The sequence below is a fragment of the Vulpes lagopus genome, chromosome 12, assembly GCF_018345385.1.
Source record: "Vulpes lagopus strain Blue_001 chromosome 12, ASM1834538v1, whole genome shotgun sequence".
Lineage (NCBI taxonomy): Eukaryota > Metazoa > Chordata > Mammalia > Carnivora > Canidae > Vulpes > Vulpes lagopus.
The window spans coordinates 65,513,568-65,529,149 of NC_054835.1; the positions used below are offsets into that span (position 1 = coordinate 65,513,568).

Here is a 15,582-nt window from a genome sequence, read left to right on the forward strand (position 1 = left end):
AGCTTATGCAATTGGCCCAAGGCTATATACAGCTACTAACTGAGAAAATCAGGATTAGAACCTATTTAGAACAATTTAGGAAAGCAAACACACGTTATCAACTTTAAACTAGCACTAAAAGTCAGCAATTATATATAGACAAGAATTATATTTACAAATACATATAAGAAAAATTCAAAATAAATAAATCTTTAAAAAAAGAAAAAAAATTCTTCTCATTCGCTAAATTTGGGTTTGCTGGGTAATTTTATAACTGGTCAAAATCTGGACTTTGTTCATCATTCTAAAATACTATATCTGGGCAGCCAGGTGGTTCAGCGGTTTAGCACCACCTTTGGCCCAGGGCGTGATCCTGGAGACCCGGGATTGAGTCCCACGTCGGGCTCCCTGCCTGGAGCCTGCTTCTCCCTCTGCCTGTGTCTCTGCCTTCCCATTCTTTGTTACACTGACGTTTCTTTCCCTCAGGAATCTCATGTCCTTACCTGATGTCACCTGCCCTCCAGGTACCTAGGACTTCCACATTTACATTTGTACCCACGCGCATAAGATCAGAACCTTCAAACTGCTGCGCATCTTCAATTTCACAGCCCGCTTCAGATAAATTTTCCAATCTGAGTTTATTATCTGCCCTCTCACACAACCAGTTGCTTCTAAAATTTAAGACGTGGTAAAAGGCACCATTCATCATCCTGTCGTACAAGTTAAAAACTATAGAGTCATGCTTGATAACTCCTTTATGTGTAGTTCCATAATAAAATGTGGTATAGTAAGTCATAAAACATGTAAGTCAAAAAAATCCAAATATGTCTTGAATTAATCTTCTGTTTATCCCTGTTGCTATTGCCTTAATTCTGACCATCTTCAATATTCTGAATTAATTCAATACATTGGTTTTTGGCCATTCCTACACCAAACTAGCCAGACACCCAAAATCCATCCATTACTCTGTCTCAGGAGTTAGCTAATAGAGGTAGTATCACATTCTTCTTCTTCTGGTGAACCTTGTGACTCCCCATTTTCTATGGAATGAAATCATTGCTCACTAGACATATAGGACTGAACCTTTGAAATTTGACCCATACCTATGTTCTTTTTTTTTTTTTTATAAATTAATTTTTATTGGTGTTCAATTTACCAATATACAGAATAACACCCAGTGCTCATCCCGTCAAGTGTCCCCCTCAGTGCACGTCACACATTCACCCCCACCCCCCGCCCTCCTCCCCTTCCACCACCCCTAGTTCATTTCCCAGAGTTAGGAGTCTTTATGTTCTGTCTCCCTTCCTGATATTTCCCACACATTTCTTCTCCCTTCCCTTATATTCCCTTTCACTATTATTTATATTCCCCAAATGAATGAGAACATACACTGTTTGTCCTTCTCCAATTGACTTACTTCACTCATACCTATGTTCTTTGATGTTCTCTCTTACTTCCCTCCATGAAGAGTGAACCAGTGTGCACAAACACTAGGAAAAAGAATGGAAAGGACAAAATAAAGCATTTATTTGTCCTCCTTGAACTAACCAACTCTTTGGGCAATCACGGATTTCCTTCAGTTGGATTCAACATGGTGCATTAGTTATTTTGGGAAAATAAGTCCTGAAAATGTACTTGTTAGGTAGCCCTTTAAGCTAAATATTTCTTGAAATAACTGATATAATTCTGTAGAGCAGGAAATATCCAAGGATTGGCCCCAGGTGGCATTTCTATTTAACCTGATGCATAATTTAGAATATAGCTCCCAGGCTTCTTTGATAATGAGTTTGAATATTTAGTTCTATAAATATAACTGAAAATAAATCTTTACTTTTGAAAATATAAGTGTATCTTTGTGACAAATACCAGTTCTTTATGGGTATTTGGCAGGCAGTAGGGGAATGAGACAGACTTTCCTAATATTGGTTGGTGGCATTGTATATGAAATGCTGTTTAACTAATTGATGTGATGTTCTGTGATACAAATGTCCTCATTCTACTCTAAGGAAAATGCTTTCTGAGGCATAATTCATGCAGGTTAGTATGAAAAGGCATGAGAAGTATGGCAAAAACTTTAACATAGAGCAGGGTATTTAAGGAAACACAACCTCAAATGATGTATCTTTCCTTTAAAATGAATATATAAATAGGAAAACTGCACTTTTGAAAAGAGTTAAAGTTGTCCATCCTCCTTTCTAGTGATCAGCTGCAGCAGACCCAGGACTCTTTTACCAGCATTTCTATTAAGTAGTAATTAGAGGTGTTAATAGTAGTACAATCATTTTTTAAATGTTGAGTATTTTACTCATTTTATTTCATTTTATTTTTATTTTACTTCTTTGGTGTTTCCTTTGTTTCATCCTATCTGACAGATGGGAAGCTCCCTGAGAGTAGATTATGTGTCTTGTGCATTTTTGGATCCTTGATACCTGACCACAGGGCAGCACACAGGAATTGTGTTACCCGTGAATGAACCCATCAAATGTTAATTTTATTCCAGAGTTACCCTCAAACAGCATCATAGTTCAAAATCTTATAGGACCGAACAGCTGAGAAATATGTTTTATTAGCTAAATAACTAAATTTTCAGGTGAAGCAAATTCTGGAATTTAGCTGTTCTCTGGCTTCCCTTTTAAAATTCACCCTAATGCTTTAAACATGCTTTAAATTATACCCAACTTAAAAAAATGAGATTATGTATGTTTCTGTCTTAATGTTCTCTTTAAATTTATTTTCCCCCCATTGTTAGGAAAGAGAAAAAATATGTGGACCAATGCTGGAAAGATGTTGCTGTCGGGGACTTTATTCGCCTTTCGTGTAATGAGGTTATTCCTGCCGACATGGTCTTACTCTTTTCCACTGATCCAGATAAAATCTGTCACATTGAGACTTCTGGCCTTGACGGAGAGAGCAATTTAAAACAGAGGCAGGTGGTTCGGGGATATGCAGAGCAGGTAAATAATGTGTTCTCACTTGGTGACATATGAACACTTACTTTTTGGAAGATTTTCACGGGTACATATAAAGAGATCTTTAAATTCATTTTTACTATTACAAAATAGAAGTGCAGATGGCTTGCTCCATTTGCAGGTATCTGCATAAGTGTTTTAGAGATAATAGGATGTAATGACTTTGAAGTTCACACATTTTGGTCTGGCAATCCTATATTTTTTGGAACTGAATTAAAGGAAACTAACAGAATTGTTTTGCAATTTGGAAAAGTTATTTTGCGGTGGAACTAATCACCTTCTGTCCATAAAAATCTATAATTGCATCTATATGCAGACTTTTTGAGACTTGTGTAACTTCTCGTGCCACAGAGCTTCACATGTCATAGTGAGGGAAACAAGAAATTCAAAGTTATATTATTAACATGAGTTTGAATGAATCCTAATCTGCTCTTTAATTACTATGTGATCTTGGGATAGTCACTTATTTTATCCACCAGTTTATCTTAAAATAGAAATGATGATGCCCGTCTCATAGCGTTGCTGTGAGATGCAAATGAAGTAATATATGTAAAAATGGCATGTATAGGGCTTACATATCTGTTTCGCTTCCATCTGTCTGGGTGCACTTGAGATGAAGTATTTTAAAATTTAATAGTCTTTTAAAAACTGAACTGTTACGTCAGATCTCTTCCATTTTATACTTGTAAACCAAAAAGTGTTTTAGCCACATAAATGTCCTGATCTTTAGTACATTTCATCATCTGATGTAACATTGGACCATCTTTCTGTGTCTGGATTTCATTTTAGATCCTGTGATTGATACGCCTCCCAGCTTGTCATTGTCTTTTGCGAGCTTTTATGTAACTAAGACATTGGTAAAAATCTTGTACAGCTTGAGATTCTATTATTCACATACGACTAAGTACCTACTTTGAGGGTGATGCCAGTTGATTAATCATCACACTTAGGGTTCAGTTAAGGGTCAGCGCTCTGGAATCCCATGACCTAGTTTGCATCCTGTTGGTAAACACTTGATTGTGTGGAGATCTGTAGCAAATTATTGATCTTCTTTGTGTGTGTTTCTCTCTATTAATTAGACCTCATTATCACACCTACCTCATGAAATTGTAAAGAAAAAAATAGTATATTTCCAGTACATAAGAGGGATTTTTGTATATCAGAAGAACTCAAAAAATCAATGATGAGCCAGTCAAATCATATGATTATATAATTCACATTTTCCTTACGTTTGCTGTGATATGTTAATACTTAATGAGATACATCAGTAGTATTTCTTTTATTAGGCAAGCCATCATATGAAAGCAAGGAAATGAAATAAAGTTCACATGGCTTATTCTTAGGGAATCTGTACGTGTTCTACAAAAGCACTTGGCTTATTTGCTCATTGGTATCATCAAGCATTCTAAGGTTACCATTTAATCCATTTGAGATTTTTCTAAGATGCTGATGTCCGGCTTAAGTTTTTAAATAAAATTTGCTGGGATGAATGTATAGGTGCTCAGAATGTTCACTCACATATATACTTAATCTCAGAAAGTCTCTGCATGATTAAAGAACAATATTTTTAGGTGTTCAGTGTCTGCTACCTAACAGAGTACCTGCTGTAGGAGTAGAAGCTTTCCTCTGCAGAGTCCTGCATGGATTCCCGTGTATGATTCAGACCTTCTCAACACCTGTAGATGTCTGTTAATGTTCTAGGACCATCCTGATCCCACTTACTCCTTTGTGATTATGCCTGTACTTTTTTCATCATTTTCTTTATTTGGGCAATATGTGACCTAAAATTTGTGGCAAGGATGCATTAGTTTTATCTTAAGAGCTGGCGAAAGGGTAAACACTTAAATATCAAGGGTTTGACTTTGAATTCTTCTTGTGTTGTGATTTAAAAAAAAAAAAATATATATATATATAGTTATTTATTTATTATTTTTTAGGACTCTGAAGTTGATCCAGAGAAATTCTCCAGTAAGATAGAATGTGAAAGTCCAAACAATGACCTCAGCAGATTCCGAGGCTATCTGTGAGTGATACGTGACTTACATTTGTTGGTGTGAGTGGAATTGTGTATTGCAATTTTATTTAAGTCAATAAAATTTTTGTGTCTGTAGATCCAAGTTAAATCCCCAGAGACCATGTGTTTAGCTCTCCATTGATTAGCTTTATTTTAATCCTTTAGTAAATATTTACTTATGTATATTTTAAAAACAACAACACAAGCTCATTCTTAAAATAATTGTAAAATCTTTGTTGGTAGTGTGAGAATGTTTTCCGTGAGCTCCATATTAAGCCCAAGACATGTTGTTGGGAAGAGGGTGTGTGGACAGAACTGGCAACCTAGGGGACGTGATAGGATAGTGTCCTGCTGCAGAATTAGAGTGTCAAGTGGATATTTTTGGCTGGCAAAAGTTAGCCAAGTGTTTGGAACATGTGTAAGAAAAAAATATGGAAAGTTACAGTGGTGTTCATTCTGGAGACTTCTCGCAGCATGTATATCCCTTTTGTGAGGGCAGCTAGAATTTGAGGTCTTACCTAATTTCAGGCCTGGCTTTGGCCACATAAGTGCCTTATGTCTTGAACCAAGTTATTTACTCTTTTTGATCTTCAGTTTCCTGATTTTTAAGGGGAGACAGACCTACTTCCTAATGGTGATCTTAAGAAAAGATGGTAGAGAAGATTTCCAACTCATTTTTGAGGCCAGAATCATCCTATACTGAAGCATACAAAGACATTTAAGGAAAGATCAATATTCAGAGATGTAAAAAGTCTACACAAAATTATAGCAAATCAAATCCAACAATATGTATAAAGGATAATACATCATGACCCAGTGGGACCTATCCCAAAAATGCAGGGTTGATTTAATATTAGAAAATCACAAGATGTAATTTACCATATTAACAAGCCATAATCAACAAATTGAAAAAGAAAAACCAAGTGATCATCTCATAGATGCAAAGCATTTGGCAAAATCTAATTTCTGTTCTTGCAAACTAGAAAGAGAAAGGAATTCTCTCAATCTGATAAAGGACGTCTGTGAAGAATCTACAGTTAGAATCATACTTAATGGTGTGAGACTAAATGCTTTTAATTGTTTTTCCCCTAAGATCAGGAACAAGACATGGATATTTACTCTTACCATTTTTATTCAAGATTGTGCTGTGGGTTCTAGCTAATGCTGTCAGGCAAGAAAAGGAAATGAAAGCTATCAAATAAGAAGGAAGTAAAACTGTGTTTTATTTGTAGATGGTTTCATGTTCTTTGTGAAAATCTGATAAAATCTACAGGAATTTAATAAGTGAGTTTAACAGTGTTGTGGGATACAGATCCACATACAAAACCAATTGTATTTCTATATAACTAGCAATAAGCAATCAGATGTTGAAATTTTTCAAAATGTAACTTATAATAGTGTCAGAAAAAAATGAAATACCTGAGGATAATTCTGACAAAATATGTGAAACACCTGTGTACTCAAAACCATGGAACACTGCTGGGAGAAGAAATTAAAGCCCCAAATAGATGGAGAGATGCATGCACGTTGTTCATGGGTTGAAAGACTCAGTATTATTAGGATGTCAGTTTTTCTCCAGATTGATCTGTGGATTCAGTGTAATCCCAATCAAAATCCTAGCATGGTTTTGGAGGGTTTTTTGTTGTTGTTGTTGTTGTTCTTTTTTGTTGTTGTTGTTGTTGTTTAAGGAAATCGACAACTTCATTCTAAAAGTTTTTGTGAGGATTCAAAGGACCTGTATTAACCTAAAACAACTTTGAAAAAGAACAGAGTGGGAGGGAGGGCTAATGCCACCTGATTTCAAGACTTCTTTTAAAGGTACAATAATCAAGTTAGTGTCATTTTGGCCTAAAGACAGGCCAGTAGATCAGAAGAGATGAAAGAAGTTGACCCACACAGCTGGTTTTTTGTTATCTGTAAATGTGCCTTTAACAAAGGTACACAAGCAATTTGGTGAAGAAAGATTCCTCTTTTCAACAAATGATGCTACTGCAGTTGGATGTGCATATTCTAAAGAATAAACTTCAAGCCATACTTCTCACTATGTAAAAAACTTAGCTAAAACTGGAGCCTGTGGTTAAATGTAAACCTAAGATTAGAAGCTCCGTAAACATAGAGGGAATGTAAGGGAAATCTTTGATACCTTAGGTTAGGCGAAGGTTTCTTAGATATAACACCCAAAGCACAATCCATAAAAGGACAAAAAAAAAATGCAAAAAAGAATCTGTCAAAATCAAAACTGTTTCCCCTTCCGTGCTACTGTTAAGTGAATGAAAAGATAAGTCATAGACTGGAAGAAAATATTTGCAATGCATGTATCGGTTGTAAGACTCGTGTTCAGAATATGTAAAGACCTCTCAAAACTGAGTAATAATACAAACAATATGTTTTTTTAAATGGCCAAAAAAAATGTGAACAGACACTTCACCAGAAAAGGTTATGTAGATGACAAATAGCGACACGAAAAGATACAAGTTAAAACCACAAAGCTGGGCAGCCCGGGTGGCTCAGCGGTTTAGCGCTGCCTTCAGCCCAGGGTGTGATCCTGGGAACCCAGGATTGAGTCCCGCATCGGGCTCCCTGCGTGGAGCCTGCTTCTCCCTCTGCCTGTGTCTCAGTCTCTCTCTCTCTCTGTGTCTCTATGAATATAAATAAAATATTTTTAAAAACCCACAAAGCTACAACTGCTACAGTTAAATAGACCCGACTATACAAGAGTGTAGAGGAACTACAATGCTCAGATCCTGCTTGTGGGATATATAACGTACAACCACTTTATTATTTTTTTAAAGATTTTTATTTATTTGAGAGCGAGCGAGCAAGAGAGATCGAGTTGGGGGGGGGTAGGGGTAGAGGAAGAGGGAGAAGCAGAAGCAGGCTCCGCACTGAGCAGGGAGCCCGACGTGGGGCTCGATCGCAGGACCCTGGGATCACAACCTGAACCGAAGGCAGATGCTTAACTGGCTGAGCCACCCGGGTGCCCCAAAGTACAACCACTTTAACGAACAATCTGGAAGTTTCTTTCTTTTTTTTTTTTTTAAGATTTATTTATTTATTTATTTATTCATGATAGATGTAGAGAGAGAAAGAGAGAGGCAGAGACACAGGAGGACAGAGAAGCAGGCTCCATCCCAGGAGCCTGACGCAGGACTCGATCCCGGGACTCCAGGATTGCTCCCTGGGCCAAAGGCAGGCGCCAAACCGCTGAGCCACCCAGGGATCCCCCAATCTGGAAGTTTCTTAAAAAGTTTAGGCAGGTGCTCACTGTGTGATCTGGCCATTCCACTACTAGGTAGTTACCTAAGAGAAAATAAAACATTTCTTCATGCAGTAACCTGCACACAAACATTCACAGCAGCTTTATTTGTGAGAGTCCCAAACTGGAAATAACCCAGTTGTCCATCAATAGGTGAATGGAGAAACAAATCGGATATCCTTACCGTGGGGTGCTACCGTTGGGTGCTACTCAGCTACTCACCGGTGTTCCATGCAATAGCATGGATGCATTTTAGACTCTCACGCTGAGTGAGAGGAGCCAGGTGGAAAAGAATATATGCTACGTGACTCGATGTATATGACTGCTTGAGAAGAAAAGCTTAAATTACAGCGAGGGAAAGCGACTTAGTGAGTTCCTTAACCCAATTTCTGGAACTGGAGTCCTGGTCTACCTTGTCAGTCTGTCTGTCTGTCTGTCTCTCTCTCTTTCTCTCTTCATCCACATCAGACATGACTTTTTCTTAACAGACATAATAGAACATCATTTGCTGTTGTGGGTACTTAGCCTTGCCCTAAGCCCTTATGTAGTTCTAGGGCCCCACTCACCTCCTGGCTTTCCTAATTACCACTTGCTTCCAGGTTCCCTGATGCCATTTTTGCCTGCTCTGTGGTTTTTCCATCCGCCATGGGCTCCTCTGATGTCTGTCTGCTTCAGGTGTGGTGCCTTACTTTCCGCTCAGCCTAGGCTGACCCCTGGAACTGCCTTCCTCTAGGAATCCACAACCAAGAGACGCTCTCTTTGTCCTTTGTCCTGTCCCTCCTTCAAATTCTGTCTTCCGCAGTGAGTGGACTTCCCCGGGTCTCTGAGACCTGGCTTTAGCAACCTGCAGGGAAGCACTGAATGAGACAGTCAGCCCAGAGGGATACAGTGATTTTTTTTTTTAAGATTTTACTTATTTATTTATGAGAGACACACACACAGAGAGGAAGAGACACAGGCAGAGGGAGAAGCAGGCTCCATGCAGGGAGCCCAATGCGGGACTTGATCCCAGGTCTCCAGGATCACGCCCTGGGCCGAAGGCAGGCGCTCAACTGCTGAGCCACCCAGGGATCCCAGATACAGTGAATTTATGAGCAATTATTTTTATCAACTAAACTAACTCCTTATCCCTTTCCTGCTTTGTGGTCTGTTTTCTAAAATCAACAAAAATGGAGATTCTCAAGCTCACTTTCTATATGGTGACTTCTCCCATCTCACTCTCAGGTAGAACTTTCTCCCTATTTGTGCCCACAGTGCATGCTGAATATCAGATTTGTATCCTGGTATCTATAATAATTATATTACACTTCGATATTCCTCTATCCGCCACCTCCCCTTAAACCACAGGAGCCAAGACTGTGTGTGTTTTTCTATTCCCAGCATCAGAGTGGGAGTGCTGGGCACACAGCAGGTGTTACCCAGCTCCTTCAGTGGATGAGAGCTCTATGTGGACAGTCGGAGCTTCGTGTAGAATCCAGAGGTCCCACGTCATAAGTGCCAAATATATACCTGTCATGTGCAAGACCTGTTTCATGTTTGAGCAGATGCACTTATGACGGAAGTTGGGCTTTGATCTAATGATAGTAACCTAGAGTGATATAATGGTGGAAAATAAGGATCCCAGGGGGGAAAAAATCTTGAATCTTACTGAGGAACTTTGGAAATGTCGTTGTATGTTAAATCTGTTCCTATAAAGGTTCTAGGGATAATGAAAATGCTATATTGATGAGGATTGTGTGGTGCTTGCCTGGGAATACTACATGGAAATGTGAATGCTGGGACTTAAATTCTTCATCCGTAAAACCAGAAAGTCGAATTACACTCTTAGCCCTGACTAGGACTCAGTGGTTGTACATAAAACTGCTTATGTTGAAAGAATATAGACATGCACCCTTAGAATAAGGTGTTTACAGATTATAGGAGTGAAGTGACAAATCTTATGTTCTTTGTCCTTTGTGTGAAATCTTCTTTGAAGAGTTCTTTCCTGTCCCTTATAATTCCAGATAGCAAGGATACCAGATACGGTGACAGTTTTCCTACATGTATAAAAAAGAAGAAAGAACTTATTGAGTGAAATCTATTCCCTAGGAAACAGTCTAATTTTAATGTTGAAATTAAAAGGGCATTTTCAAAATAGGTGAAATACATTAATCTTTATTTTTAAAAAGTGTCCAGTTATTTTTCTCTGTATTTTTGCCACAATCCTAAGTGAATCAAGTAGTTCTTCGGTAATTTTTAAACTGTTTATTACAGAAAGTTGCAAGCATGCAAAAGCAGAAAGAAAAATATAATGAACACCAATGGGCTCTCCCCCGTTATAACTATTTCATAATTTTGCCAACTTTGTTCAGTTATCTTCCTGTTTCCTTCCCCATTAGTATTTTGCTGTAAATACCTCACTGTGACTACGTAGCAGTAAAGGACCGGGGCCGTAACATCATTATCACACCCAACTAAATTAAGAATAGTTTCTAGACATCATTTAGTACCTAGTTTTCATTCAAATTTCTCAGTTACCTCAAAAAAGTCTTTGTAGTCAGGGTATCTTAACCAGGATAAGAACAAGGTCTCATTTGGCCCATTTCATTTGGTTGATGTGTCTCTAAATTTTTCCTCCCAAGAGGTTAGGTCATCTAGCTGATAGGATTTACCCCTCTTTCTAGACTGAGCTGATTGCCTCCTTCTGAGTTGAGTCCTGCCTGCCTCTCCTTGTGCCCCTGTGCCATCCATTTGTTGAACAAACCAGGTCATTGCCTGCAGCTTACCACACTTTGTATTTGGCAGACTGTGTCCTTGTGGTGGCAGTGAACATTGTTTTCTGACCCTCTGACTTCCTGTTAACGGTCCCAGAGGCACCTTCGAATCTGATGAAAGAAATAGTTTCTCTTTCTACAAAACGCATCCATGCACATGCGTACATGCAGGAAATATTGCATATAATTTCAAAGGCTTCACAGATCTCTTGATGCCGTCGTCCCCAGGTTGATTTGCTGTTATAGAGGCTTGACTAAGGATCCTGTGGACGGACACACATGCGTCTTATTCCATGCCATCTGGAGGCCTGTGATGTCCCTGGTCCCCTTGGTAGTTCTGTTAAGACTGGCGCTGTCGGCCTTATCCTTTCATTATAAAATTCCTCATCAGCCTGCCACCTCTTGATTTTAGCTGCCCCAGGTTACCATGGCCTAGAATAATCCTTGATTCCATCCGGGTTGAAAATGGTAATTTCCTAACTCTATCAAGAATTTTTCCCTCGTATGTTACCAAATTATTCTGAACTATAGTTCGTACTAGAGTAGCAGTTCCTTATTTGGAGTTATTTTTGAGTTTTCTGTAGAACTAGAAGTGGACAGAGAGTAATAGAAGACAGTGGCAGTTAAAACTTGTTGCATCTTTTTCTGAGCCAAAGCAAAATAATAGATTAATGGCCCAGAGATTTGAAACCATTCTTGTGAACTGCTTGACCTAATATTCCCAGTCCAGAAAACTCAATATCCATGATTTTTATTTTTACATTCCCATTTTGCTATTTCTCCCCTCCCTTTTGCTATTTAAAAAATGAATGCTGTCTTTCTTACAGAGAACATTCCAACAAAGAACGCGTGGGTCTCAGTAAAGAAAATTTATTACTTAGAGGATGCACCATTAGAAACACAGAGGCCGTTGTGGGCATTGTGGTTTATGCAGGTTAGTTACACTTCTGATTTTCGCTGTTGTCTCCTCTGTGTGGTTTTTTTTTTTTTTCTTTTCAAGTTAACATTTTCCTTTTATTCAAAATGCAGTCTGCAAAAGCAGGAAGGAAATTTTGTCTTAATAAACTTAATCTTTGGTCTCTGCTTTTCTAAATGGATCACAAAAGCAAACGAAATTAGCAAAATGTATTATGCAACTTTATTAAATTACCTCCCACAGAGATGTAAAACTATGGTATTTGCTACCTGGCTTTAATTTGCACATTTTCTGACATGTTACCTATGTAGGCCACGAAACCAAAGCAATGCTGAACAACAGTGGTCCAAGGTATAAGCGCAGCAAATTAGAAAGAAGAGCAAATACAGATGTCCTCTGGTGTGTCCTACTTTTGTTTGTGATGTGTTTAACTGGTGCATTGGGTAGGTAAAACATTATTTTTTTTACTGACATCTTGGCAGCAAGATATTTATTTAAAAGTATTGTATTTTCAAAGTATTTATGAATATTCAACTTCTGCAAAGGAGATTTTATTTGCCGCTAATTTTTTCCCTCACATCTTTATCTTTCTCATTCCTTGATCTGAAAGGCATTAATTTGCTTATATTCAGGAAAATGTGGCCACAGTAGGAAAGGGGCCTGGGAGAGACAGAGACGGAAGAATGTGGAACCTTTTGAATTTTAGTTTGTTTTAAAAAATAAACAGTTAGTGTTGAACCAAAATTAATACTCTTACTCCTCTTTAAGAGTGAAGTTCTATATTTATACAATATATATGGAGCATCCTTTTCATGTCTGTGTGTTTTTTGAAAGGTCATGGAATCTGGTTGAGTAAATATGAAAACATAATATTTTTTAATATCCCTGAGCCTGATGGACATGTCATATCACCGGTGTTGGCAGGATTCTATATGTTTTGGACCATGATCATTTTGTTACAGGTAATTTCTGTTGAGCTCATCAGAGTGTTTTAAGATCTTTGTTACTTACCCAGCTATATTTGGTTTCTCAAACTTTCTTTTCCCTCCCTAACATTTTTTTAAATTACTGGGTTCCTCTTAGGTCTTGATTCCCATTTCTCTCTATGTTTCCATTGAAATTGTGAAGCTCGGACAGATATATTTTATTCAAAGTGATGTGGATTTCTACAATGAGAAAATGGATTCCACCGTTCAGTGCCGAGCCCTGAACATCACTGAAGATCTTGGCCAGATTCAGTACATCTTTTCTGATAAGACAGGAACTCTCACTGAGAATAAGATGGTTTTCCGAAGATGTAGTGTGGCGGGCTTTGATTACTGCCATGAAGAAAATGGTGAGTGTTGGGTTTCTGTGAAAACCAACCTTAAGATTGGTCTTTTTTTTGGCACCCACTTAAAGGTTTGATAATTCTAGAGGTGCTATATTTAAGCATTAGGTACTTACCTCACCCTGACAGGCGTTAAGCTTCCATGTTCTTTCCGAAACTAGTAGGTCAGAGTCAAGGAGTCTACTGCCATAGTTTCTTTGATTGCAAAGTAAATTACTACTAGTAGTAGAAGATTGGAGATTAGGTAGGGTGAGAATACAGTATTATAGATCCTTGTGAGAATCTAATGAAACTGTGGACCATCTCCCTAAGAAATATTTTGAAAATAATTCCAAAGGGAGGGACCATAGCCTCTCTCTAACTCATCACATCGTTTAACCCATAGATATCCATTGATTCATGGTTAGGAGCACTTAGTTTAAGAACAAATATGATGAGCTAAACTTCTGAGGCTAAGGGAGTAGATACACAAATGACAAGTTTTCTTTAAAGAACTGAACTTATTAATTTAGTTATTTACAAAAGGAGTGTGCACTTCTATGAAAATAATTCTGAGGGGATCCCTAAAGTAGCCTTAACGAATTAAAGACCTTACTCTCTAGAGGGTTAACCGCCATTAACAATATGATGAATATACAATTCTCCATATTCTTTTATATGTGAACATATGTATTTGCACATTTTCCCTTTTATACTTTAGAACATGTTTAATATATATATTTTTTTGCAGTTTGCTTCTTTTATTCAACAGTATCTCATGGACTTTGTTTCCAAGTCATAATACATAGTGCATTGTATGTGGTCAGGCTTACTTTGCTATTATAACAATACTTGCAGCCAACTTACTCAATTATCACTCCTTCAACGTATATTGTGAGCCCCTAATATATGGCACAAGTCCCTTAATCTCATGTAGCTTAAAATAAAATTCTTCATGCAATATGCATTTTTGTACATATCTTATTTTTATAGCCTACATTTCTAGAAGTGATATTATTGGCTCCAGAGGTATGCACACATAAAACTTTTATAGATCCTATAAAATTTACCTCTAAAATATTGCTAATTAACATTCCCACAACCCAGAAAAACAATACCTGCTTTTCACAACAACCATAATGAGATGACGTTACTCCTTTTAATCTGTGTGATTTTTGTAGGCTCAGCACTTTGTTGTCTTACTTTATCTCTGATTAGCCATGAGATGCTTAACTTTTTATGTGTTTATTGGCCATTTGAATTTCCTTGGTAAAGTGATTGTTTCCTTTCTCTGTTTTACAAAGCAGTTTTTCTCAGTAATCTGTAGGAAGATTTTTATCTATTAAGGCAGGGCAGGGCTGGTGTTTAGCTTGTTGTCAAGTTTAGGCTGTCCATGGCCAGTGTCCATTTTCATTTGCGCACTTATATTGAACTAAATGTTAAATAATTTGATCGTGTGGTGTTATCCTTCTGTATATGATGAGTATTGCCACATAGCAAATTATGACAATTTTAGTGGCTTTAAACAACACAGATATACTATGGCACAGCTTTTGTGGGGCTGGAGCCTGGGCGTGGGATGGTTGCATCCTCCCTCAGGGTCTGTCACCAAGCTGAAATGTAGGTGTCAGCTGGGACTGTGATCTTATCTGAGGCTTAGTGTCCTCTTCATGGTTCCCTTGTTTTTGGCAGAATTCAGAGTTTTAATGGTGTAGGACTAAAGTCCCTGCTGTCTTGCTGGCTGTCAGCCTGGAACTGTGTTCTGAGCAACTAGAGGTGGCCCACCACTTCTTACCATGTGACCTCTCCATAGCGGGGTGGTTGGCTTCTTCAAGGCCAGCAGCAGAATCTCTAGCTTTCGAGAGATTTCTCTGACTTTGCAGAAGTACTATGACCCTTCTTTATACCTGCTGAGGTCAGATCTACCGAGGATAGTCTTCTTTTAGATTAACTCAGATTTAGCTGGTTAGCTGCTTGATGACATCTGCAAAATCCTTCCACGTTTCCACATAACATGATTTAATAAGTGAAACCCTATCGTACTCAGAAGGTGTGTCCATCAAGGGGACCAGAAACTTTTGAGGGCCATCTTAGAATTCCATCCAGCGTGGTCTCTTAGGGGGTTTCTTCATGTCAGAATTTTTATATTTTTATTAAATCTTGTCAGTTTTTTTTTAATATATTTTTTTATTTACTTATGATAGTCACAGAGAGAGAGAGAGAGAGAGAGAGAGGCAGAGACACAGGCAGAGGGAGAAGCAGGCTCCATGCACCGGGAGCCTGACATGGGATTCAATCCCAGGTCTCCAGATCACGCCCCGGGCCAAAGGCAGGCGCTAAACCGCTGCGCCACCCGGATCCCAATATTGTCAGTTATTATGAATAA

The 15,582-nt window shown here is 38.2% G+C and overlaps 1 protein-coding gene across 4 annotated transcripts in view; it reads left to right on the forward strand.

Annotated features, from left to right (window-relative positions):
- The window catches only part of ATP10D (ATPase phospholipid transporting 10D (putative)), a 100,063-nt gene that overhangs the window by 35,563 nt on the left and 48,918 nt on the right, over positions 1-15,582 (forward strand). For all 4 annotated transcript variants that reach the window (XR_005982953.1, XM_041723854.1, XM_041723853.1 and 1 more), the window contains 6 exons: positions 2,729-2,933; positions 4,886-4,971; positions 11,799-11,905; positions 12,199-12,330; positions 12,722-12,849; positions 12,971-13,223. Coding sequence is in view for 3 of the 4 variants with exons in the window: in XM_041723854.1 (XP_041579788.1) it covers positions 2,729-2,933; positions 4,886-4,971; positions 11,799-11,905; positions 12,199-12,330; positions 12,722-12,849; positions 12,971-13,223 (911 nt within the window). In the remaining variant the exon portion in view is untranslated. The remainder of the gene's footprint in view (positions 1-2,728; positions 2,934-4,885; positions 4,972-11,798; positions 11,906-12,198; positions 12,331-12,721; positions 12,850-12,970; positions 13,224-15,582) is intronic.